At 39.7% G+C, this 27,813-nt stretch overlaps 3 protein-coding genes and 2 pseudogenes across 3 annotated transcripts; all 5 read right to left on the reverse strand.

Moving 5' to 3' along the window:
• Nucleotides 1-1,443: 1,443 nt before the first annotated feature.
• Nucleotides 1,444-4,056, reverse strand: LOC102793155 (C-C chemokine receptor type 2-like). Its single transcript, XM_087847906.1, has 3 exons — nt 4,041-4,056; nt 2,546-2,680; nt 1,444-2,342 (listed from the first exon to the last, which is right to left on the reverse strand). Exons 1-3 carry the CDS (start codon nt 4,054-4,056, stop codon nt 1,444-1,446), a joined length of 1,050 nt encoding a protein of 349 aa, XP_087704032.1.
• A 1,076-nt stretch (nt 4,057-5,132) lies between these two features.
• Nucleotides 5,133-7,999, reverse strand: LOC148100457 (C-C chemokine receptor type 2-like; annotated as a pseudogene).
• Nucleotides 8,000-9,900: 1,901 nt separating this feature from the next.
• Nucleotides 9,901-11,163, reverse strand: LOC102786607 (C-C chemokine receptor type 5-like; the record flags this gene model as incomplete). The annotated part of the gene is made up of 2 exons (XM_087847907.1): nt 9,901-10,793; nt 11,010-11,163. Coding segments are annotated over 2 exons (1,047 nt in total), but the record flags the coding sequence as incomplete, so codon positions are not given.
• A 3,031-nt stretch (nt 11,164-14,194) lies between these two features.
• On the reverse strand, nt 14,195-15,270 carry LOC148100458 (C-C chemokine receptor type 5-like; annotated as a pseudogene).
• An 11,188-nt stretch (nt 15,271-26,458) lies between these two features.
• Nucleotides 26,459-27,743, reverse strand: LOC102786306 (C-C chemokine receptor type 1-like). Its single transcript, XM_087847908.1, has 2 exons — nt 27,572-27,743; nt 26,459-27,354 (listed from the first exon to the last, which is right to left on the reverse strand). The coding sequence occupies exons 1-2, from the start codon at nt 27,741-27,743 to the stop codon at nt 26,459-26,461; spliced, it is 1,068 nt and encodes a 355-aa protein (XP_087704034.1).
• Nucleotides 27,744-27,813: the final 70 nt, after the last annotated feature.

Consider the following 27,813-nt stretch of genomic DNA (forward strand, 5'->3'; position numbering starts at 1 on the left):
AGGTCTAAATGCTCTGAGTTGCTGCCATGTGATTGGCTGATTAAATATTTGTGTTCATGTGTAGTTGAACGAGCAAGTTTATTGATGTGTGCAGTAAATGTATAACTTTTTGTTTTTGCATGGAACAGTTTAAACTTGTATTTGGGGATGCAGTGACACACTTTGGTTATTTTGGCAAAGCTGTCACTCATATTGTTTGAAACTTTTTTTTAACATACTGTATATGAACATATGAAATCCCCCTTTTCTTTTATGCTTACATGGAACTAACATTATGTTCAGATTTTCTGAACTATTTAGTCAGGAACTTTTGATGCAGCAAAGAAGACTTCTCCATTTTTTGTTTTGAAAGACTCATCAGAAAGATTAATTTAATTGTATGCAAATAATGGGCTTCTTCTTCTTTATCCTAAAACTCACATTCTCCACACCAAGGTGTTGGTGCAGTTGGTGTAGTTTTTTTCCATTAGCATTAATATGAGATAGAAAAAAGAGAAGGGAAATGTGTACAATTGATTACATCTTAATTGTAGTTTTTGCACCACTTATGGCGCCATGTATTAGATCGTGCTACTGTTTTACGATAGTAAGGAATGACCTGCATAGTAAACTAATCTGAGACCATCTTCTCTCTTTTCATAACTGTGTACAGAATTTGTCATTACAGTAACAGTGAGAAATAAAAGAATATGTTCACTGCAAATATTCTTCTCGAATGAGCAATGCACTTCATGACCTTTATTTGACGGAAGTGGAGGACCTGCTGTATCATTTATTGTCTTAACAAAGCGATAATACAAAATCAGGATAGGAGTCAAGTCCACTGGCAAATAGCGACAAATACAAGGAACCATAAAATAATATAACAAACAAAACAACTATAAAAGGCTGAACATTAGAAAACAATGTGGTAGTAGGGAGAAATGTGAATAACACTAAGACAGTGTGCACATTTTGTACAATCAAGATCTGAAATAGATCTGAAATTTTATGCTCTTTTTGGTGTGTTTCTGCAAACATGTAAGGCTCATAAAAGATGTCTGAAGAAGTAAGCAAACTGTTACAGGTTGCTATAAAACAGCAGGTACGGTTTAACAGACTAGCAGGTTTAATTTAACCTGAGCAGAAGAAGGAAGAGCATTCGAGTCGAAGGTGATTAAGATTCTGTAAATCGGCAGTGCTAACACACATTAAAGGCATGAAAGAAGTATTGAGTACATTTACAATCTAACCGTCAGGGGGGAAAAAAGATGTAGATTCTGTAAATTCAAAAGGTCCAAAAGTGTAGAGACACATTTTGAAGGTGACACACAGGTGAAGAACACTGTGGTATGTGTCAAATAATGCACCCAAATGAACAAAACAAACATGAACAAGGCACGGTCTGCAGTAATAACAGGGTGAAACATTCATGACAAAATACTTACAACTGCTCTCCACCTTCTACAGTTTAAAGGTGGAGGTGATTTCAGAGGCCCTGGACATAACTGAGCTCCTCCTGAATGAGCTGTCTGTCAGATCTCTGCTGTAACCAGGCACCAACTTTTTCAGCAGCTGCAAGGCTCGTCTCATAAACTTCTCTCCCACAAAAGCATATATGATGGGATTCAGACAGCAGTGAGTGTAAGCTAAGGCCTCGGTCACTTTTATAGACAGCCTTATATTTTCGTCGAAGACTTTATCATTGAGGATTATTTCTTTTTCCAGGAAGAACTTCAGGAAAAGGGAAATGTTATATGGGGCCCAGAGTAAGAAAAATACAACCACTATACAGACGATCAGCTTGACAATGCGGTGCTTCTTTGCAGTCCTCATGCTCATCAGTGTGGGGATGATCCTGGAGTAGCAACCTACCATCACCAACAAGGGAATCACGAGACCCAGCACATTTGTGGTGAACAAATCATAACGCTCCCATATTTTGCTCTCTTCAGGATAGTCACACTCCACTCCTTGGGATTCCTGTTCTTTTGCCTTTCTGAAGATAAAATCCGGTAGAGAGACAAACAAGCTCAGCATCCAAACCAGCACAGTCAGAATGATGGAAGCCCTCTTTGTGCGATAACGTGCAACCCTGTGAGCGTGCACGATGATCATGTAGCGGTCCAGCGTCATGACAACCATGAAGAAGATGCTGCTGAAGAAGCCAATGTGGTGAGAGCCGGAGATCAAACGGCACATGAAGTCTCCAAAAGTCCACTGGCCGACCCTGGCATTGTGAGAGTAGAAAGGCAACATGAAGACGAAGAGGAGGTCAGAGAGAGCCAGGTTGAAGAGGCAGATGTCTGTCAGGTTGCACTGATTGCGATGCTTCACCAGGACACACACCACTAGTCCATTACCTTTGGGAGACAAAACGCAATAAGTGTACCTGTCACACTGTTATATGTTGAACAACATCTTTCCCATTTCATCTGTGTCTCACATACACACACCTACATACATATTTTAAAGTATGCAAAATGGAAATTCCCAGAAAAGGAGGTCTGTGCAATGTGTAGAAACTCATAATCTCCACAGCATACACACAAGAGGACACACCTACCTATGAATCCCATGATGAAAACCAAACTGTAGAGAGTGGTGAGAAACACTTTGTTAAAGTCCTTTACTTCAGTTACGCAGGTGGGAGTAAAGCCTGTGTCGTTCTCAGGGTAATCACAGATTGTGGCGTTTTGCCCTGCAGAAAGAAAGAGAAAGATTTACTATGATTATTTTTTATATTAATTTCAGCACAGGCTCCGACAGTTAAGATGCATAACAGTATAACAAAGACTTCTTTACTGCTGTAAACACATGCTGCCGTTGGAGGTTAACTGGATTTATTTTCAAATGCTCATTGCATCAAAGTGTTAGGTTTGGTTTCGTAATGCCGTTTCAACCCTTATCAAGTGCCAGTTGAATTGCCAACCTATTGCTGATGATATGTTTCTTTTTTAAAGGAGGTTTTCCTTTGCTATGAGCACCACAAATAATCCATTCACGTCTGCTGGTTTGGCCCCCCAGGCAGTTGACAGTGGGGGTGATTTTGCAACCTATTGGTGCTCATTGGTACTCCCTCTTGGGAACATTTTCATTGAGCCAAAACTTTATAAAAACAGGATTTAATCTGAAAACTGGTTTTATGAGGATTAAAATTCATTACATGGTATACAGCTATAAATCTAGGACAGATTATTTCATTTACTTTGTTTATCTATCTTATTATGATTTTTCATGTAGATTCTTTTTTTGTTTTCTTTTTTGGCACATTTGAAATTTTTCTACACTATTACTGGGATTTTACAAAATTACTATTATAATTATTCTGAAAATAACAGATATATGGTTGAGATAACAGCAGGTGTAAAAGTCATATTAAGGCAGTGAATAACTTTTATATGTTTTCATCACCTAATAAAAAAACAACAGTAAAAATAAGATCTCTAGATTAAAGATGAAATTAGAAATCATGAAGTAACTTTGACGTAGTTTCAGTCACAGCATTTGGTTTTAGATCTCTGTGACAATGCGTGCAGCCTTGAACATTACAGTTTATAACCCAAGTAAATTTCCAAGAACTCTGTAAAACATGACACTTTAAATAGTTTAAATTGTGGATTAACGTTGAAAGATAATTACCTGACATTGTGATATCTCAGTGAAGGCTCTTCCAACCAGGTCCAGTCAGGAATTACACTTCAAGGCTCCCTTTCCCCGTTTACTGATGTGATCCCTTTAGATGTGCAGAAATGAACTAACTATCAAAAGTTCTGCAGTCCCCTATTGATGAGAACAGAAAAGGGAAAAAAGATGTTGCTTCCTGTACGTCCCCAAATCTGATCTTTATCAGGAGTCTGCCCTAAATCTAGACTGCCAGAAAATGGTTCAAAGCACAACACAGCAAATGGTGACACAAATTCACACCTTCAGAAAATGACTGCACGTTATCTCTTAAAGTGACAGAAGGTTTATTATTATTAATATTGTTACTATTTATATTTGTTTTTCTTCTTGGCCTCATTAAGTATACTGCTCAGTATCATACATTGTGCACTTACAGGAGACTTTAGCCATTATGCCTCACTAATACTGGTTTGGACCCACGTTTACCTTCAACAGGTGCTGCAAACATTCCTCAGAGATTTTGGTTCATGTTGATGTAATAGCATCGTGCAGTTGCTGTAGATTTGGTGGCTGCACATTCATAAAGACAAACCTCCAGCTCAGCCACATCCCAAAGCTGGTCTGTTAGATTTAGGCTGCGGTGGCTGTGAAAGCCATTTGAGCACCATCGAGTGTGGTCTTCTGCTGCTGTTGTTCATCTAGATCAATGTATATTATACATTCAGAGATGCTCTTCTACATACTTTGGTTGTAACAAGTTTTTATTTGAGTTAATGTTGCAATTGTACCAGCTCAACGATAACTGGCTGTATATTGTTTCTTTTCTGGACCATTTTCTGTAAACACTAGAGATGGTTGCACACTTAAATATTCAGATCAGCCCATCTGGCACAAATAATCACATCATGTTCATTGTAACTTTAACTGAAATCAACTTTCTTCCCTATTATGATGCTCACTTTAAACTTCAGCAGGTTGACTTGACCATGTCTGCATGTCTAAATGCTCTGAGTTGCTGCCATGTGATTGGCTGATTAAATATTTGTGTTCATGTGCAGTTGAACGGGCAAGTTTATTGATGCGTGCAGTAAATGTATAACTTTTCTTTGCATGGAGTAGTTTAAACTTGTATTTGGGTGTGACACACTTTGGAGCTGTCACTCGTAATTTTTGAATCTATATTAACATACTGTACATGAAAAATATATAATCCTCAAAATATTTGAATCTTACAAAAAACAAACATTATGTTCAGATTGCTGAACTGTTTAATTTTTGATCCTATGAGAAAGTCCTCTACATCTTTTCTTCTGAAAGACTCATTCTTGTTTTTAATGAAAGATTAGGTTGATTTTATGCAATGACTTCTACTGTTCTTGCTTTTGCTTCAATTTAATTTACCCAAAACAAGGTGTTTTCTGAGAAGTGACATTTTTGTACAAATAAGAGGCAGAAAAAAGAAAGTTTTCAGGTGAAGAGTTTATTTGTTGTTTTTTCCAAGCGTGAAAAGTGCATGTCAAAAAACTCTCAACTGCCCTCCACCTTCTATCCTTTTAAATAGGCTCAGTATAAGCTAAGGTCTCAGTTACTGTTATCGACAGCCTTACACTTTTGGACCAGGTTTCATCATTGAGGATTATTTCTCTTTCCTGAAGGAACTTTAGGAAAATGGTAAATGGCCTGTATTTGTATAGCGCTTTAGGGAAATGTTATATGGGGCCCAGAGTAGGAAAAATACAACCACTATACAGATGATCAGCTTGACAATCTTCTTTGCGGTCCTCATGTTTACCAGCCAGCAAGGGAATCACGAGACTCAGCACATTTGTGGTGAACAAATCATAACGCTCCCATATCATAACGCTTTCTTCAGGATAGTCACACTTCACCCCTTGGGATTCCTGTTCTTTTGCCTTTCTGAAGATAAAATCCGGCAGAGAGACAAACAAGCTCAGCATCCAAACAAGCACGTTCAGAATGATGGAAGCCCTCATTGTGCGAGCCCTGTGAGTGTGCACAATGATCGTGTAGTGGTCCAGTGTCATGACAACCATGAAGAAGATGCTGCTGAAGAAGCCAATGTGGTGAGACCCGGAGATCAAACGGCACATGAAGTTTCCAAAAGTCCACTGGGTGAGATGATTGTAGATGTTAGCAGATATAAAGGATATAAAGGACACCTTCAAAGCGATTGTGGCAGTACGTATCTTTTTACTTTTCACAAAAGATGTTGAAATCAAAAGATCTTTAGACGATATATAAAACAGAAAACATGAATTATGGTATTATTTAAGTTGCAACATTAGGATTTCAATCCAAACAGCAGTGTGTACAGCCTTATATATGTTACACATTATAAAAATATTACAAATATTACACAACAAATATACAGAAACTCTGTATTACTGTTAAAATGTATTCACCCAACATATCTCAGTGGTGTCTTTTCCAACCACGTGAAGTCAGGAATTGCACTTCAGCTGCTTTTTTCTGTTTTACTGTTGTTATCCTATTAGATATGTAGAAATGAACAATCTGTCTCACTGTCAGCAGTCTGATAAAGAGGAGCACAACACAGAAATGCAGAATTCACTTCCTGTACGTGCCCAAGTGAGATCGTTATCAGGAGTCTGTTCAACATCTAGACAGCCAAAAAATACTTCAAAGAACAACGAAGCATGCGGTGACACAAATTGACACCTTCACAAAATGACTGCTGGTTTTTACCTAATGTGTCACAAAGTTTAATAATATCATTTTCACTACTATTATTACTTGTTTTTTCTTCTTCTTGGTCTCATTGTCACATCACTGCTGCACAGCATAGACTCTGCACTCACAGGATACTTTAGCGGGAATCACTTATAATGTAGATGCAGCAAGCTGCTGAATGTATTTCTCTGAGATTTTCATGAGGGTTCATTGTAGCACGTCTCAAGCTACAGGAAACTCCAGCATGATGCTGCAGACACGGTGTTTGCTGGCCAACACGTGACCTTGTTATTGCGTAGTTTGACTGATTACTGTCTCTCTCTCCCCACCCACACCCATCCCAGCGTGCTACTGCTTTAAATATGGAAAAGACCTGATTAGTTTGTCAGTGACACCTGTGCCAGCTAGCCTGCTCTGTCACTGCCCCCAAAACTCACTACAATACCTCTCCCCTGCAGCTGAGCCACAAGCCACACTTCACCACCAGGGAGCCTAAGCTACTGTAGCCATTCTAATGCTCTAATAACTTTTGACTGATGTACACCCCTCCCTTATCTGCTGGAACAAAATGGCCTTAGCCCTATGCTCAAGGCATCACTATGGAGAACAGAATGCCTCCTGGCACTGCTATGTCCTCTAAACTAGATTCGGGGCAGCCCTCCGGGTGAAGGTGGTCAGAGGGCTGGTTAGTTCCACAAAGTTAGGTACAAACCTAACTTTGTGGTAATAACGGCCAGCCCCAGAAACTGCCTCACCTCTTTTGTTGTCTTGGGATCCAGCAGGTCCCTACTTGTCTTTAGAGCATCTCAAAACAGTATTTATTTTTTGTTTTTTTTTTAAATACTTCTTAAATGTTCTGAGTGTATTTTAACAACATCTTATGAGGAATTAAAGACCTAAAGTTGAGTTTAACTAGTTGACTTACTTAACTACTCATAACTGTGTGAAAGAACATACTCACTGCAAGTGTATTCTCAGAATGAACAATGGACTTCTTCAATATGACTCCACTTTATGACCCTCATTTGAAGTAAGTTCAAGATCTGCATTATCATTCATTGTTTTCAGAAAACAAAATCCGAATACCAGCTAAATGGATGCTTGGCTTGAATCAACTCAAGTGGAAAGTTAATGACAAATATAAGAACCATAACCAAAAAGAAGTGTATAAAGCTATGCATCCGAAAGTAATGGGGAACTAGATAGAAATATCTGAATGACAGCAAGACAAAGTGCAGGTCTTCTAAAGAAAAAGATCTGATGTCTTTGTATGCTTATTTTGGTTTATTTGTTTGAACTTGTAGGCTCAAAAAAATGTGTGAGAAATCAAACGCTTTCAGGTTGCTATAAACAAATGATGACAAAGTATCCAATACACTTGAAATTCGTAAAAGAAATTAGCATATTGTAAATAGTGAGCATTTACATCTGAAATCTTGTAAGATATAATAGTATATACATATATACTTACTTCCCCTCTCGCCCCTCTACCAAAGGCCTGAGAGCTCAAGGGTCCTGTGCAGTACTTTAGCTGTTCCTAGGACTGCGCTCTTCTGGACAGAGATCTCCAATGTTGTTCCTGGGATCTGCTGGAGCCACTTGCCTAATTTGGGAGTCACCACACCTAGTACTCCGATTACCACTGGGTCTTTCCATGATTGTTCCTCACCTTCCTCCTCATTTTTTGGTTTCTGCTGCCAGAGGTACTCACTGAGCATTTGGTTGGTTAAAGTCAGACTGCTGACTTTAACAGTCTTAAAGTGATGAGGAGTACAAAAAAACAAAAAGCAGATTTCACTTCCTGCATGTGCTTAAGTGAGATCATGACAAATACTTCAAAGAACAACACAGCATATGGTGACACAAATTCACACCTTACAAAATGACTGCTGGTTTTTGCATAACGTATGAGAGAGTTTATTATTATCGTTTCAATAAATATTATTATTTGTTTCTTCCTCTTCTTGGTCTCACTGTCAAAGATTCTACACTTACAGCACAATTTAACGTTTTCTATTCTGATGCTTACCATGAACTTCAGGAGGTCAACTTAACCTCATGTGCATGTCTAAATGCTCTGAGTTGCTGCTACGTGATTGGCTGATTAGATGTTTGCGTTCATGTGCAGTTGAAAAGGCATGTTTTGTTCTTTTTATATGAGGAGTAAGTGTATACTCATACTCTCTTTTAATAACATGCTATATGTTAAAATATGAAATCTCCAAATTATTTGATTCTACATTATTTTTAAATTACTGAACTATTATTCCCAGGTAATTCTTGATGCAGTGGCAAAAACATTTATTTTTACACCTAGAAGACTCATCATGTCTTTATTCTTTTTTTAAAAAAAAAAAGATTAATTTAATTTTACGAGATGAAGGGGCTTGTTGCTGCTTTTCCTGAAATTTACTTCCCCAGATAAAGAGTTGTTTTGTTTGTTTCTTTTTTTTTTTTTCAGATATACTTCTTTAAAAAATCTATAATACTAATCTGTATAAACAACAGTAATTAGAAAGCTTAACTTGATCAACTTTCCCTGAATGTTCTAACTGTTTATGAAATCCACCTCCACTAATGTTCCTCTATATGACATCATGCTGCTGTTTTATGAATGTGAACAACTACCTCCATCTCAAAGAACTTTTGATCTTCTTTCTTTTCATCTCTGTGTACAGAATTTCTCATTGCAATAACAATGAGAAACAAAAGAACATGCTCACAACAAATATTCTTCTCAAAAGGAATAATGTACTTCTCCAGTGTGACAATCCAATTGATGACCTTCAGTTGACATAAGTTTAAGATCTGCAGTATCATTCATTGTCTTCATAAAGCTATAATACAAAATCAGGATAAGAGATGATTGGATGCCTGACTCCAATCAGCTCCATTGGCAAATAATGACAAATACAAGGAACCACAACATAATACAACAAACAAAATAACAATATCAGGCTAAACATCAGAGAGCAATATGGAAGTAGAGAGAATTACGATTCACACATGATTCACACATGCAGCTATTTCAGATCTTCTTTCTTCAGCTATTTCAGATACTCGGAAATTGTTGTATGCTGTTTTTGATGTGCTTCTGCGAAATTGCAAGGTCATAAAAAAGAAGAAGAAGAAAGTTACACATTGAAATAAACAGCAGGTTCAGTTTAACAGACCAGCAAGTTTAGTTCCGCTTGAGAAGGGAAGGGCATTAAATAGTGAGATACTCGAGATTCTGTAAAGCAGCCAGCACAGCTAACAGGTTAATTTTATAAGTAGGCAGCATTTACATTAGAATTTGATAATTAGAGTCGAAGGTGATTAATATACTGTAAATTGGCAGTGCTAACACACATTAAAGGCATTGAAAAGTAATGAGTACATTTAAATTTTACAGTCAGGGGAAAAAAATACTGTAAGTTCAAAGGTGTACAAACACATTTCGAAGGTGCCACACAGGTGAAGAACACTGTGGTATTTGTCAGATAGAAGTGACCAAATGAATGAAAAAACTATGAGACACAGTTTGCAGTAATAACAGGGTGAAACATTCATGACAAAATACTTACAACTGCCCTCCACCTTCTACAGTTTAAAGGAGGAGGTGATTTCAGAGCCCCTGGACATAACTGAGCTCCTCCTGAATGAGCTGTCTGTCAGATCTCTGCTGTAACCAGGCATCAACTTTTTCAGCAGCTGCAAGGCTCGTCTCATAAACTTCTCTCCCACAAAAGCATATATGATGGGGTTCAGACAGCAGTGAGTGTAAGCTAATGCCTCAGTCACTGTTATTGACAGCTTTATATTGTTGTACCAGGTTTCATCATTGAGGATTATTTCTCTGTCCTGAAGAAACTCCAGGAAAAGGGAAATGTTATATGGAGCCCAGAGCAAGAAAAATACAACCACTATACAGATGATCAGCTTGACGATGCGGTGCTTCTTTGCGGTCCTCATGTTTACCAGCCTGGGGATGATCCTGGAGTAGCAACCTACCACCAGCACGGGAATCACAAGACCCAGCACATTTGTGGTGAACAGGTTGTAACGCTCCCAGATTTTTCTCTCCTCGGGATAGTCACATCCAAACTCCTGGTTCTCCTCTGTTTCCTGTATGAAGATAAAATCTGGCAGAGACACAAACAAGCTCAGCATCCAAACGAGCACGGTCAGAATGATGGCTGCCCTCTTTGTGCGATAACGTGCAACCCTGTGAGCGTGCATGATGATCATGTAGCGGTCCAGCGTCATGACAACCATGAAGAAGATGCTGCTGAAGAAGCCAATGTGGTGAGAGCCGGAGATCAAACGGCACATGAAGTCTCCCAAAGTCCACTGGCCGACCCTGGCGTTGTGAGAGAAGAAAGGCAGCGTGAAGACGAAGAGGAGGTCAGAGAGAGCCAGGTTGAAGAGGCAGATGTCTGTCAGGTTGCACTGATTGCGATGCTTCACCAGGACACACACCACTAGCCCATTGCCTTTGTGAGAAAAGATACAATAAGTGTAAATGTCACACTGTTACATATTCTTTCTGTCTCTTACTCTGTCTCATGTTGTTGTGTTGCACATAAACACACCTGCATACAGAGTTTAGGCCTAAAATGTGCTTTCTGTTCCCATAAGGGACAACAGATCCCTGCAATGTGTAAATACAATACAATCCCCACAATATAGACACAAGAAGACACACCTACCTATGAAGCCCAGGATGAAAACCAAACTATAGAGAATAGCAAGAAACGCTTGGCTGAATTCCTTTACATCGGTAGAGTTGGCTGGAGCATAGTCTCCATAATCAAAATCACTGTAATTGCTGTAATTGTCTTCTGTGTCATTATATTCTGCTGAGAGAGAGTAGGTATTTATTATTTATTTATTTTATTCTTTTATTTCTCATCACAAGCAGTGAAAATTAATAGCTATAGTGTATTAGTGTAGACACATGGTCATGGTAGAGGTGAGTACAGTTTTAGACTTAGACAAAAGGTTAGTTTGTCTTTTTTTCCCCCCAGAAATTAAAAGAGCTGGAGTTTACAATATTCATGTCCATGTTTATTGTTTAATTCCATCACCCACTAAAACCCTTTTAAATAAAAAAAACCCCATTTGTGTTTTGTTTCTTGTGCGATTAAATGCGATTAATCAAGATTAATTAACTACAAAACCTCTAATTCATTAAAATATATGCATATATATATCATGTCCCACCCTTAATAAATTGTGATACAATTTTAAATTACAGTATTTGAATTTCTACTATGTACAGCCTTAACAGATTTAACACATTATAAACATGTATTTTCAAGAACTCTGAAAAATGCTAAACTTTAAATATATAACATTCTTGTATTACTTTTAAAAGATATTTACCTGCCATGGTGATAACTCAGTGATGTCTCTTCAAATCAGGTGAAGTCAGGAATTACACTTCAACGCTTCTTGTTTTTCGTGTTTTATTGATGTGATCTCTTGAGGTGTGCAGGGATTAACTAACAGTCTTAAAGGCAGCAGTCTGATAACAAGGAGCACAAAAAAAGAAATATAGATTTCACTTCCTGCATGTGCTTAAGTGAGATCATGACAAATACTTCAAAGAACAACACAGCATATGGTGACACAAATTCTCACCTTTACAAAATGACTGTTGGTTTTTACATAACAGATGAGAGAGTTTATTATTGTCATTTTCGCTACTATTATTATTTGTTTCTTCCTCTTCTTGGTCTCACTGTTGTACATCAGTGCACATCATCGATTCTACACTCATGAGACACTTTAGTAGTATGTCTTGCACGGACTGGTTTGGACTAACTTTTGTCTTCAGAACTACCCTAATTCTACACAGCATTGATTAAACAAGCTGCTAAAAACATTCCTTTGAGATACTGGTTCATGTTGATGTGATAGTATCACACGGTTGCCATAAATTTGTTGGCTCCACATTCAGAACCTCTTACCACATCCCAAAGCTCTTCAGTTGGATAAAGACTGTGGTGACTGTGGAGCCCATTTGAGCACAGTGAACTTATTGTCAGATTAAAAAAGAGTTTCAGATGTTTGGACTCTGTGACACGGTGTGTTATCCTGCTGGAAGCAACCATCAGAAGATCAGAACACTGTGATCATGAAGAGATGCACAGGGAGATGCACCATTCTGCCAGATTCTGACTCTACCATTCAATTTTAGGAGCAGAAATTGAGATTAATATGAACTGATGACATTTTCCAATCTTCAGTTGTCCGAATTATGTGGTGCAAACTGCATCCTCATTTTCTTGTTCTTATCTGAGGAGTGGCATCCAGTGGTCTTAAGCTGGTGTAGCTTATCTACTCAAAGCATGTTTTACGTTACATTCTTTCTATATATTTTGGTGTAACGAGTTATTATTTTAGTTACTGTTGCAATCATTTTAGCTGAAAGATGACTGACCATTTTCATCCAGATCACGAAATATTGTATTTAATGGTTCTCTGTAAAACTGTGTCATGGTCCTGAGTCTGATGACTCAGTGTTTTGTGTTTGTTAATATTATCTTATGTTCTTATTTATTCTGGTTATGTCTTCTGTTAGGATTTGCTAGTTTTTAGGTTTTGGTTTTGTACTCCCTCTGTTCCTGTTCAGTCAGTTCTGAGTCTGTGTCTCTGCATGTGTGTTGAGTTTCCTGTTTTACTTTGAAGGTCTGTGTCTTATGTCAGTGTATTCAGTTTTGTGTGCTCCTTCGTCTTTTCTATGTAATCAGTGTCAGCCGTGTCTCCCAGCTGTTTCCTCTTAGTCCTGTTCACCTCTTGTATATAGTATCTGCGTTTTCCCTTGCTCGTCGAACTGTCGTCCATCATTCTACACTGTGTGTCCCATCTGCCAGCTTGCCTACCTGTTTAGTTTTTTGCATTCTCAGTTTAGCTAGTTTTCTGTTTTATCTGAAATCCAGCAATAAAGCTGAGTGTTTTTGAGTTTACATTTGCCTCCATAAGTCCTGTTTGGCACTGTAGCAATCAGAATTATTGTCTGAAGGCAGATCATTATGGCTTTGCCATGGTCCACTTTATTGATCTTTATTATTATTTATTTATTTATTTATATGGTCAAAATCAGCGAGAATATATCAGATTTAATTATTTTAAAAGTAAAGGAAAAAAATACAGTTTGCAATAAAATTAGAACATCGTAACAAAAGGTCACTTACGACCAACAATGTACCTTTAATGGTGCAACCTCCCTGCAATCACCTCATAACTCGCTCTCACCAAAAGAAAACAGGTGCCCCTTTTTAAAAAACCAAATCCACCCCAGATGAATACAGCCCCACAGGGGCATTGCTGTCAGATTCTACAACATGGTCTCTGCAGATGACCACACATGTGCAGAAGGAGACACACGCACACACATCGCATACACAATTGTAACTTTCGCCCTGTCTCTTTGATGTGCAATAAAACCAAGTGCAATTTTTCCTACCACAACAAAGCATTTTATTCTATTTTGGACTGTCATTTATTCTATTTTGTATAGTATGTTATTATGTTTTATCTTATCTTATTCTTTTGTATTTTTTTATTTTTACTCCTCTTAACTCTGCTGTGACCAAAAAAAAATTCCACATGTAAACTGTATCTTATCTTATCTTATCTTATCTTATCTTATCTTATCTTATCTTATCTTATCTTATCTTACACACAGCAAATCATGTTCACCATGAGCACCTATGAAAGACTTAATTTTCATATGGTGTGTGCCCAAGTTAAAACAGGGATTGCACATTGCCTGACTAATATTGCACCTGGCCAAGTGAACATAAAAAGCAAACCCAAATGCCAAAAAAAAAACGTTTTAAAATGCGAACCTTACTTCTCCTGAATGAGCAGCTGTACCAGGCACCAACTATTTCAGCACCTGCAAGGCTCGTCTCATGAACTTCTCTCCCACAAAAGCATATATGGTTGGATTCCGGCAGCAGTGAGTATAAGCTAAGGCTTCCGTTACTGCTACTGACAGCAATAAATTTTTATTTATTATTACGCTCCCAGACTTTTCTCTCCTCGGGATAGTCACATCCAAACTTCTGGGACTCTTTTGTTTCCTATATGAAGATAAAATATGGCAGAGAGACAAACAAGCTCAGCATCCAAACGAGCACGGTCAGAATGATGGCTGCCCTCTTTGTGCGATAACGTGCAACCCTGTGAGCGTGCACAATGATCATGTAGCGGTCCAGCGTCATGACAACCATGAAGAAGATGCTGCTGAAGAAGCCAATGTGGTGAGACCCGGAGATCAAACGGCACATGAAGTCTCCAAAAGTCCACTGGCCGACCCTGGCATTGTGAGAGTAGAAAGGTAACGTGAAGTGAAGTCAGAGAGAGCCAGGTTGAAGAGGCAGATGTCTGTCAGGTTGCACTGATTGTGGTGCTTCACCAGGACACACAACTAGTTCATTGCCTTTGTGAGAAAAGATATATAATAAGTGCACCTGTCACACTGTTACATATTCTTTCTGTAACAGTCTCTTTCTCTCTGCTGTTCACATGTTGTTATTTTGCAATTTATTAATTTTAGTTAGTATTGAAAACATTACACTAAAGAACATTACAAACAAACAAACAGTCTGGAGTTTACATTACTTTTTTTCACCTTTTATCACATGCAGATTTCTGAGTATGTTGTAAGGTGCAACTTAAACAAGCTTTCCACTTCCCCCATTGTCTATCATATTTACATCCCATCAGTCTAATATTGTATGTAATTAGTTACATCTCTGAGATGCCTTCTACAATCCTAATCCAATCTTGTTGAGTGGGAGGGTCTGGTTGTAGCCAGTTCTTTATGATTGCTTTCTTTGTTGCGGCTAGAATTATTTTTACTAGATACATTTCCTCCTTCTTTACCAGATCCTTTATGTTTCCAAGGAACATCATTTGGCAGGTGTTTGGGAGTGCATAACCAAGAATATTATCCATGTTCATTTTGAGATCTTCGCAGTACTTTTTTATTTTTATGCACTTCCAAAATACGTGTGAATGATCAGCTTCCGTTTCTCCATATGACCCCCAACAGTTCTGTGGACTTGAGATCTGTTTGCTTTTAATTTGGGGTGTTATGAAAAAACGGGTCAGATTTTTCCAGCAAAATTCCCTCCACAACGGCGAATTCGTTGAACTGTGTTGTGCTTCACTCATACTGAGCCATTCTTTCTCTGTTATATTTATGGTCAGTTCAGTTTCCCATTTCTTTTTAAGGTAACAGGTTGTATCCTGTCTAGCTTCTTCTAATGATCTGTAAAAGGTGGAAATTGCTTTGAATTGTTTTTGCTCATAGCAATTGTTCACTAGTCTGATTATACCCAGTGGTTTTTTAAACCAGTTGGTCTTTATTTGTTTTGTGCCATAATCCCTTACTTGCAGGTATCTAAAAAAGTCTCTATTTTCCAATTTGTATTTATTTTTTAGTTGTTGGAAACTCATTAGTGTTCCATTTTTCATTAGTGTACAAACTGCTGTAATCCCTTTTAATTTCCATTGCTTAAACGTTTGGTCCCATTGTCCCGGTTTAAATTTTTTAATCTTGTCTGAATCATTTCAGCAAAAATAATTTTTCCTTTAACTGGCATTTTTCTATTACTGTGTGCCATATTTCTAATGTAAATTTCACAATTTGGTTCATTCTACTTCTATAAGAGGTCATTAGTTGTTTGTAAGAGATAAAAATTTGTATTTTGTTTCCCTCGATTTCTCGCTCAATTTCCTTAGCCTCATAATCTGGTCTAAATTGAGCTGCATAAAAGTATTCCCTAAGATTGGGGAAAGCCATCCCTCCCTTACACTTCGGGAGTTGCAGTGTTGTTGTCCTTGTTCTTGGCTTTTTCCCATCCCTTAAAAACCGTGTGACCATTTTTTCCCATATTTTATATTTACTTTGAGGTATAGGAAGTGGGAGTGATTGGTACAAGTACAGCAATCTTGGGAGAATGGTTATCTTTATTATTTGGATTCTAGAGTAGAAATTTGTAGGTATTGTTGACCACAGTCCTAATTCTTTTTTTATGTTACCTTCCACCTGATTGCAGTTTGTCTCAAACATAGCGGATATTGATTTTGTCAAGGTTAAGCCCAAATATTTCATTTGGCCCCAGTTTGTGAGATCTTCGACGCACACCTCCGGCAGATCTTCAACAGTATTCAGAAGGAGACTGGGGACATTGAGTCGGGATGGACCATGTTCAGCATGTCCATTGCGGCCACTGCACTGAGCAGTGGCAGCAAGGTGGTTGGTGTCTGTTGGTAACCCCCGAACCAAATGGTGGACACCAGAGGTGAGGGAAGCCACCAAGCTGAAGAAGGAGTCCTATTGGGCTTGGTTAGCCTGTGGGACTTCGGAGGCAGCTGATAGGTACCGACAGGCCAGGCGAAACGCGTCACGGGCAGTGGCTGGAGCAAAAACTCGGGTGTGGGGGGAGTTTGGAGAGGCCATGGAAAGACTTTCGCACTGCCTCGAAGAGATTCTGGCAAACCGCCGGGTGACTCAGGAGGGGAAAGCGGTGTGCTACCTGCACTGTGTATAGTGCGGGTGGAGCAATGCTGACTTCCACTGAGAAAATGGTTGGGCGGTGGAAGGAATACTTTGAGGACCTTCTTAATCCCACTGGCATAGTCTCCATAATCAAAATCACTATAATTGCGGTAATAGTCTTCTGAGTCATAATATCCTGCTGAGAGAGAGAGAGAGAGGAAGAGTGTTTATTATTTAGGTCTTTGTTATTTATTTATTGCTTATCATTTTATTTTTCATTACAGGCAGTGAAAATGAATACTACATCAAAACAGCTATTGTGTATTAGTGTAGACCCATGATCCTGGTAGAGCTGAGTAGAAATTTAGGCTACAGTTAATAACATGTCTTCACCCATTTTTATTGTAACAGAAGAAGAAAGTGCAAGTTGAAGTAGCCCGTTTAAAAGCTATTGTTGCTGATATGTTGCTGTTTTTAAAGGTCTTTTTCCTTTGCTATCAAACAAAAAAATATACTCAATTCAACTCTGCTGTTTTGGCTCCCAGCTAGCTGATAATGCTAACTTTTTTCCAACCTTTTGGCAGTCACAGGTGTAGTACTCCCTCCTCGGGAAAGGTTGTCACTTCAATTCACATCAGTTCATAATAAAAATATTTAAACCCAGGGCTGTGCTGGGTCCAGGGGAGACTCTGCCGGCCCCGCAATGGCCGCTCTGTCACCAAGCTTGGGTTTGCTGTATTTTATTAAAGGATGGTAGCTACAGCTCACTGCTTGTCTGCAGTTTTACTAAATGAAAACTTCCACAACAAGAACTTTGGAGTTGAAAGGAGCATTAAGTCAAAGCAATTTGCCGCACCAGTCTTTGGTGGTTCAGTCCACCTTGGTAATGGCAAAGGCAAGGGTTGTGCCCAGGGGCCAGCAACCTTTAACACCGAAAGAGCCATTTGAACCCGGTTTTCACGCAAAAGAAAACACTGGGAGCCAAATACTTGTCAAATACTTTTTGACATCTAAAATGAAGATAACACTGTATATATTATTTTTTACCTTTATGCTTTGTGTGAACAACTAAGATGTGTTGCTTATGAAATCCTTGAAGTGCTAATGAGAAAATGACATTTTATTTATGTAATGAACACATTTTGAACTCTTAAAGAAATATAACAAAAGGAAAGACACCCAGCTGAACTAAAATGATCCATGTAGCAAACAAAAACTGTTGTGAGCCGCCACCCTTATATCGCCTTTAGGCTTTTGGAGCCTTGACCTGACTTTTAAAAAAGCATTGGAAAAAAAGAATTATTGCTGCTAAAAAATGAAAAATAGATATTTGCAAAATTCTGCCTAAATATGTATTTTACCTGGTTAATGTGTGTGGCAAGGCGTGGTCTGCAGCGCCGCTGCAGGGGAGGCAGATGCACCTGAGCGGCACGCCTCGCCGCCTTAACATCTGTGCTATCTATGCTGTTGTGTTGGTGTGTGCAGCCGGCTGTGAGCTGAAAAGCTACAGCCGGCTGTATGCGTACAGCAAATCTCGATAATTGCACGGTGTTTCGGCGGGTATACCGGCTTCCGTGAGTGTGACGCTTATTTTGAGCGATGAAAAAATTATAGAATATAATTTTAATTTTATATTTCTAAAACTACAAGTTAAAAAAGAACTAACATAAATAAAATACACTTCGGCTAAATACTTCTAAGCCACACTATAACGACTAAACCTGGATCCCCCGTAGCCGGTTACCAAGATTACGTGAAGTACCCTCAGAAGGTCTGCTAGATGATGTTAATGCAGCACTACGGACAATACCTACAACCACGATTACCGACACTAACAAGCTGATCTACAATACAGCAGCAGTGATCAGTGAGATGCTTGGCTACAAGTTGAACAGCCACAAGGGGCAGTACCCTCCAAGTAGCTTGGAGGGAGGTTAGCCAACTAACGGAGTTGCAGAAAGGTGCGATGAAGAAGGTGCATAAGAAATACAGCAAGCTGTCCATACCTGAGGCCTTGGAAACTGCCAAGCAACGACTCACAGCCTTGGCCAGCCGCTTGAGGAGGTACACCAGAGAGATAGAAGGCAGGAGAATAAACCAGCTGTTCTCCACAGAACCAGCAAAGGTGTACTCTCAGTGGCAAGGGAACAATAATAAGAGAACAGCACCACCAAGGCTGGAGACGGAGCAATACTGGAAGAGCATATGGGAGAAGGACGCAACCCATAACGGCAATGCTCAGTGGCTAGTGGATCTGAGGGCAGACCATAGCGACCTCCCTGAACAGGGTCCAGTAACCATCACAGTGGCAGATATCCAAGAAAGGGTCTCCAGTATGAAGAGTTGGACAGCACCAGGGCCCGACATGGTTCACGCCTACTGGCTAAAGAAGCTGACTGCACTCCACGAGCGTCTGGCAGCACAAATGAACCAGCTACTACGGAACGGAGCAGTTGTCAGCCACCTCCTGTACATGGATGACATCAAGCTGTATGCCAAGAGTGAACGAGACATCGATTCACTGATCCACACTACCAGGCTATACAGCAATGACATTGGAATGTCGTTCGGGCTGGAGAAGTGTAGTCGGATGGTAACAAAGAGAGGGAAGGTAGTCAGAACTGAGGGGATTGAACTACCAGAAGGCAACATTGCAGACATAGAGGACAGTTACAAGTACCTGGGGATCCCGCAGGCGAGTGGGAACCATGAAGAGGCCGCTAGGAAAGCTGCAACCACCAAGTACCTGCAGAGGGTCAGGCAAGTCCTGAGGAGTCAGTTGAACGGTAAGAACAAGATCCGGGCCATCAACACCTACGCCCTGCCTGTGATCAGGTACCCTGCTGGGGTAATAGGCTGGCCAAAGGAGGAGATAGAAGCCACTGACATAAAGACAAGAAAGCTCCTTACCATGCATGGAGGGTTTCACCCCAAGTCCAGCACCCTGAGGCTGTACACTAAGCGGAAGGAAGGGGGCCGGGGACTGGTGAGTGTCAGCACCACAGTCCAGGATGAGACAACGAACATCCAAGAATACATCACGAAGATGGCCCCAACTGACAGCGTGCTCAGTGAATACCTCAGGCAGCAGAAACCCAAGAAAGAGGAGGGAGACGAGGAACCATCATGGAAGGACAGGTCCCTGCACGGTATGTACCACCGGCAGATAGAGGAGGTGGCTGATATCCAGAAATCCTACCAGTGGCTGGACAAAGCTGGACTAAAAGATAGCACAGAGGCACTAATCATGGCAGCACAAGAACAAGCTCTGAGTACAAGATCCATAGAGGCTGGGGTCTATCACACCAGGCAAGACCCCAGGACCCCGTATTAGCCAGAGGTCCCTTTACTACAGTTCGGAGCCGCGGACCTTCAGTAACAGTAATAAATCACAGCAATAGTACATTCATGTAGTTGTAAACAGCATGATAATATATTAAGTAATCCAAAGTATTCAGAATACGTTACTCTCATTGAGTAATGTAACAGAATACGTTACAGAATACATTTTGGGGCATGTATTCTGTAATGGAATACATTTTAAAAGTAACCTTCCCAACACTGTATATATATATATATATATATATATATATATATATATATTAGGGGTGCAACAATACTCGTATAGATATTGAACTATTCGATACAGTGCTTTCGGTTCTGTACGCATATGTATGAACAATACAAATTTTTATTTATTTTATCAACTTTTCTTCTGACGATGTTGTCTGTGTTGAGTGCTCAGTGGATCTGCGTTCGACTACTCCGCAGTGTTGCCAACTCCTCAGTAAGGAAAATCGCTATTGGTTGTCCTAAAAGTCGCTAGAAGTCGCTAAATGACGTCATCACCTAATTTGCATAATTGGTCATGCTAATGTAATTGTAACCTACGCTGCTGGAGAGAGAAATAACATCGTGGACGAGACATAAAGTGAGCAAAAAACGTCCTAAATGCATTTAGAATTTATTTAGAACTACAAATTAAATTTCTTTTAGCAATTATTGTTTTTTGTAAAGTCTTTCACGTCTTTTTTTAGCGACTTTTTTTAGAAAAAAAGTCACTAGGGGGTCTGAAAACTCGCTTAATATAGCGACAAAGTCGCTAAGTTGGCAACACTGCTACTCCGCCTAGGCTGCACTGTCGAGTGCAGATCCACTGAGCGCAGTGCAAGCTAGCAAGACAGAAGCTAAACTCGTTGCAAAATGACAACTGCCTCAACGCTACCCGAAATTGAACCTCCCCCACCCTCATTCAGATCTCGGTTTTCATGTGAAGCATGACCCTGATGGTAAGCACGTCATGGACAAAAGTAAAACAGTATGTTGAATGTGCCACGCAATGCTCAATTGGTGGGAACTAGTGCGTTAGCGCAGTTAGCTTGTTAACGTGTTGACGCCGTCCAGCCCCACACACGGGGCGATCCGCGGTAACTCGTTAACGGAGATTTGCCACGTTATGGCGTTAATGTCATTTTAACGAGATTAACGCTGACAGCACTAGTGGGAACACAACGAATATGACTGCACATTTACGCCGACATTGTCATGGTCCCTGTGCATCACCACCTGATCCTGTATTAGGCAACATGTTTTCTCTCTCTCTCTCTCACCTGCCAGGCAGTGCTCGTTATGGGCTCCCACCCCTGGCCCACGCACCTGCTGCCTATCGGGATGATCGCAAGGCCGATTTAAGACGGCAGCACTGTATCACTCGTCACTGGATCTTTGAGCTATCAGCGTCAGTCTCTCAACCATTAGTGAGCTAAACTCCGTAAAGTTGTTTCCGTCTGTTCGTCATTAACCCCGTCTCTGTGTGCAGATCTACCCCGGACCTTTCCCTGCCTGCCTATTTCCGTGTGGACGAGTGAGTGGATTTGTGTTTCCCCAGTGTGGGGAGTGAAGAGAGAGAGCCTCTGGAGTGCTTCTGATTCCCGTCTTTCCCCTCACATACCCCGGAACCCTGGACCTCCCTCCCCTCCCTCCAGCACGTTGTAAATAGTATCACCAGGTGTTGTTGTGTAAATAAACTGATTGTTAACTCTGCAAAGATTCCTGGTCTGCGCCTGAGTCCATTAACTAAAACGTGACAGACATCATCCTAGTGACAAGACAAGTGGAAGCAGACAAAAACAAAAAGCATGCATGCTACAAACTTTACCGGAGTCATTTAAACAGCCGTTAGCACATGATTCTCCTTATGGGGACCTGATATGTTTAATATGCTGCTGAGAATATAGCCCAGAAGAAGCGTATAGTATAGCTTTTATTTTGGAAAGAGCCATTTCTCTGTAATAAACTCTCTTTTCCAAAGATGAGTGATTTCTCGATCAGATAGATTTATTTTTTTTATTACTTTGTTGTTTCAGCAACATTAAATTTAAAAACTGTACTTTTGAGTTAAAATATATATTTATAATTTTAATGAATGACCAATTAAAAAGGCATGAACTTTTTTTTTTATCGAGAAAATCTTGAACCGTAACACCAAAGTATCGAACCTAACCGTGAATTTTGTATATCGTTGCACCCCTAATACATATATATATATATATATATATATATATATATATATATATATATATATATATGTATTTATATTAAAAATATATATATATATGTACATACTGCAATACTGGAAGAGCATATGGGAGAAGGACGCAACCCATAACGGCAATGCTCAGTGGCTAGTGGATCTGAGGACACACCACAGCAACCTCCCTGAACAGAGTCCAGTAACCATCACAGTGGCAGACATCCAAGGAAGTGTCTCCAGTATGAAGAGTTGGGCAGCACCAGGCCCCTACATGGTTCACACCTACTGACAGGACCCTCAAGCTTCCAGGCCTCTGGTAGGATCCAAGCTCTGGTAGGATCCGGACTGACTGCCCGCAGGGGCGAGCGGGAATTTTTTTTTTTATATATATATATACTTTGTATTACTGTTCAAAGATATTTACCTGACATGGTCATATAGCAGTGATGTCGTTTTAAATCAGGTGAAGTCAGGAATTATAATTCAAGGTTTCTCTTTTTTGTTTTTTTATTGATGTGATCTCTTTAGATGTGCAGAGATTGACTGTCTTAAAGTCAGCAGTCTGATAACGAGGAGCACAAAAAAGAAGAAATGCAGATTTAATTTTCACTTTTACTACAGATTTTGTCAATGCAGTAACATTCTCACTGCAAATATATTCTCAGAATGAACAATGCACTTCTCCAACATGACAATCCAATTTATGACCTTCATTTGATGTAAGTTCAAGATTTGCATTATCATTTATTGTTTCAAGAGAACAAAATCGGGATAAGAGATGAATGGATGTCTGACTTGAATCAACCCCAGTGCCAAGTAATGACAAATATAAGGAACCATAACGTAGAACAAGTGAAGAAGAAGAGCATAAAACATGAAACTGTGGAAGTAGGTATAAATAGGAATGACAGTAAGGCAATGAGCAAGTTTTGTACAAAGGAGATCTGAAACCATTTTATGCCCGTTTTTTGTATTTTTCTGCAAACATGGAAGCTCATGAAAAAAATGTGTGAAGGAAAGTAAACTGTTACAGATTCTATACACAGCAGGCTCAGTTTAACAGACCAAAAAGTTTAATTTAGCCTGAGCAGAACAAGGAAGTGACCAAACAAACAAAAACAACATGAACAAGACACAGCCTGCAGTAATAACAAGGTGAAACATTCATGCCAAACGAGTTACGTCTGCCCTACACCTTCAGTTCAGTTCAGTTTCATTTATGCAGCACTGAATCCCAATAACATCTGACACAGGGGTGTTAAATTGTGAAGTAACGAGCAAAAAAAGTTACTAGATAAAAGTGGAGGTGACATCAGAGGATTTGAATGTGTACTAAATGAGTTGTCATCTCTGCGGGCATCAACTTTTTCAGCAGCTGCAAGGCTCGTATCATAAACTTCTCTCCCACAAAAGCATATATGATGGGATTCAGACAGCAGTGAGTGTAAGCAAAGGCCTCGATTACTGCTACTAACAGCCATATATTTTCCTCCCATGTTTCATCATTGAGGATTATTTCTCTTTCCTTAAGGAACTCCAGGAAAAGGGAAATGTTATATGGAGCCCACAGCAAGAAAAATACAACCACTAAACAAATTATCAGCTTGACGATGCGGTGCTTCTTTGCGGTCCTCTTGTTTTCCAGCCTGGGGATGATCCTGGAGTAGCAACCTACCATCACCAGCACGGGAATCACAAGACCCAGCACATTTGTGGTGAACAGGTTGTAACGCTCCGAAACTTTGTTGTTCTCTTTGTTCCAAACACAACACAAGGCTTGTTTTTTCGTGTTTTATTGATGTGATGTCTTTAGATATGGAGGAATTAACTAACAGTCTTAAAGTCAGCAATCTGATAATGAGAAGTGCAAAATAAGAAAAGCAGATTTCACTTCCTGTTTGTCCTTAAGTGAGATCATTACAAATACACAACATATGGTGGTACAACTTCACACCTTTACAAAATGACTGCTGGGTTTTATATAAAGTACAAGAGACTTTATTAGTATCATTTTCGCTACTATTATTATTTGTTTCTTCCTCTTATTGGTCTCACTGTCGTACAGCCCGGCTGCTCATCATAGATTCTACACTCACAGGACACTTTAATAGAAATGTTCTCTATTCTGATGCTCACTGTGAACTTTAGCAGGTTGACTTGACCACGACTGCATGTCTGAATGCTCATTTTTATTTTCTGAAGTACATACACCATCCCCTTTGGCACTGCAAACCATCCTGTCTTCAACGTCCCTTAAGTCAGCTTTCTTTGACATTTTGATGCTCACCTTGAACTTCATTGGGTGAACTTCACCATGTCTGCATGTAGTCACACAATCTGTTCAGTTTTGCAACAGTTGTCACTCATATCCTTTGAACCTTTTATTAACATACTGTATGTGAAAATATGAAAATTCCAAGTATTTGAATTCTACATGGGGAAAAAAAACATTATTTTTGGATTACTGAACTGTTTCCTGGGGTGGCTGTAGCTCAGGTGGCAGAGCAGGTCAGCCGCTAATCAGAAGATCGGTGGTTCGATCCCACGCTGCCTCCTGGCTGCATGCCAAATATCCTTGGGCAAGATACTAACCCCATGGTTGCCTACTGGTGGTGGTCAGAGGGCGCCAGTGTCCGGCAGCCTCACCTCTGTCAGTGCGCCCCAGGGCAGCTGTGGCTACAACGTAGCTTGCCATTGCCAGTGTGTGAATGTGTGTGTGAATGGGTGAATGACTGAATATAGTGTAAAGCACTTTGGGGTCCTTAGAGACTGTGTAAAGCGCTATACAAATGCAGGCCATTTACCATTCCAGGTAATATTTGATGCAGTGGCAAAACTATTCCATTTGTACACCTAAAGGACTCATCACGTCTTTATTCTTTTTTTAAAAAAGGATTAATTTAATTTAAGGAGATGAAGGGGCTTGTTACTGCTTATCCTGAAACGTACTTTCACCAGACAAAGGAGTTGTATTTTTCAGCAAAACTGGCCTTTTGTGTTAATATGAGTAAAAAAAGAGACACTGAAAAATGTTTTCAGATAAAGAGGTGTTTTGTTTGTTTCGTTTCAAAAAATAATACTTGTTAAAAAAAATCTATAATACTAATCTTTACAAACAAAAATAATTCAAAAGCTTAACTTGATCAACTTTCCCTGAATATTCTAACTATCGATAAAGTCTACCTCCACTAATGGTACTCTGTATGACATCATGCTGCTGTTTTATGATGGTGAACAACTACCTCCGTCTCAAAGAACTTTTGATCTTCTTTCTTTTCATCTCTGTGTACAGAATTTGTCATTACAATAACAATGAGAAACAAAAGAACATGCTCGCTGCAAATATTCTTCTCAAAAGCAATAATGTACTTCTCCAACATGACAGTCCACTTGATGACCTTCATGTGACATGAGTTCGAGATCTGCAGTATCATTTATTGTCTTAGCAAAGCAATAATACAAAATTCGGATAACAGATGATTGAATGCCTGACTCCAATCAGCTCCATTGGTAAACAATGACAAATACAAGGAACCACAACATAATACTACAAACAAAATAACTATATAAGGCTGAACATCAGAAAACAATGTGGAAATAGAGAGAATTACGATTCACACATGCAGCTATTTCACATCTTCTTTTGCGCAAAGAAAATCTAAAACTGTTGTACGCTATTTTTGGTGCATTTCTGCAAAATAGCAAACTCATTAAAAATGTGTGAAGAACAAAGCAAACTGTTACAAGTTGCTATAAACAGCAGGTTCAGTTTAATGGACCATCTAATGTAAGTCAGCCTGAGCAAAACAAGGAAGGGCATCACATAGTAAGATACTAGAGATTCTATAAAGCAGTTAGCAGTGCTAACATGTTAATTTTATAAGTAGGCAGAATTTACTTCTACAATCTTATGGTCAGAATCAAATATAAACCAATGTAAATGCAAAGGGTCCAAACGTATGCAGAGAGGTGACTCACAGGTGAAGAACACTGTGATATTTGTCAAATAGAAGTGACCAAATGAACAAAACAAACATGATGCATGGTCTGCAGTAATAACAGGGTGAAACATTTGTGTCAAAATACTTACAACTGCCCTCCACCTTCTACAGTTTAAAGGAGGAGGTGATTTCAGAGCCCCTGGACATAACTGAGCTCCTCCTGAATGAGCTGTCTGTCAGATCTCTGCTGTAACCAGGCATCAACTTTTTCAGCAGCTGCAAGGCTCGTCTCATAAACTTCTCTCCCACAAAAGCATATATGATGGGGTTCAGACAGCAGTGAGTGTAAGCTAAGGCCTCCGTCACTGTTATTGACAGGTTTACATTTTTGTACCAGGTTTCATCATTGAGGATTATTTCTCTTTCCTGAAGAAACTCCAGGAAAAGGGAAATGTTATATGGAGCCCAGAGCAAGAAAAATACAACCACTATACAGATGATCAGCTTGACGATGCGGTGCTTCTTTGCGGTCCTCATGTTTACCAGCCTGGGGATGATCCTGGAGTAGCAACCTACCATCACCAGCACGGGAATCACAAGACCCAGCACATTTGTGGTGAACAGGTTGTAATGCTCCCAGATTTTTCTCTCCTCGGGATAGTCACATCCAAACTTCTGGGACTCTTTTATTTCCTGTATGAAGATAAAATCCGGCAGAGAGACAAACAAGCTCAGCATCCAAACGAGCACGGTCAGAATGATGGCTGCCCTCTTTGTGCGATAACGTGCAACTCTGTGAGCGTGCATGATGATCATGTAGCGGTCCAGCGTCATGACAACCATGAAGAAGATGCTGCTGAAGAAGCCAATGTGGTGAGAGCCGGAGATCAAACGGCACATGAAGTCTCCAAAAGTCCACTGGCCGACCCTGGCGTTGTGAGAGAAGAAAGGCAGCGTGAAGACGAAGAGGAGGTCAGAGAGAGCCAGGTTGAAGAGGCAGATGTCTGTCAGGTTGCTCTGATTGCGATGCTTCACCAGGACACACACCACTAGCCCATTACCTTTGTGAGAAAAGATGCAATAAGTGTAAATGTCACACTGTTACATATTCAGTCTCTTTCTCTCTGTCGGTCTCATATTGTTGTGTTGCACATAAACACACCTGCATACAGAGTTTAGGCCTAAAACGTGCTTTCTGTTCCCATAAGGGACAACAGACCCCTGCAATGTGTAAATACAATACAATCCCACAATATAGACAAAAGAAGACACACCTACCTATGAAGCCCAGGATGAAAACCAAACTATAGAGAATAGCAAGAAACGCTTGGCTGAATTCCTTTACATCGGTAGAGTTGGCTGGAGCATAGTCTCCATAATCAAAATCACTGTAATTGCCATAATTGTCTTCTGTGTCATTAAATTCTGCTGAGAGAGAGAATGGTGTCATTAGTACTAGTAGTAGTATCAGTAATAGTCTTTCAACTCTGTTTGCAAATATTAAGATGCATAGTCAAAAA

This window comes from Neolamprologus brichardi, chromosome 11 (genome assembly GCF_056152115.1).
Source record: "Neolamprologus brichardi isolate AB-2024 chromosome 11, ASM5615211v1, whole genome shotgun sequence".
Classification (NCBI taxonomy): Eukaryota; Metazoa; Chordata; class Actinopteri; order Cichliformes; family Cichlidae; genus Neolamprologus; species Neolamprologus brichardi.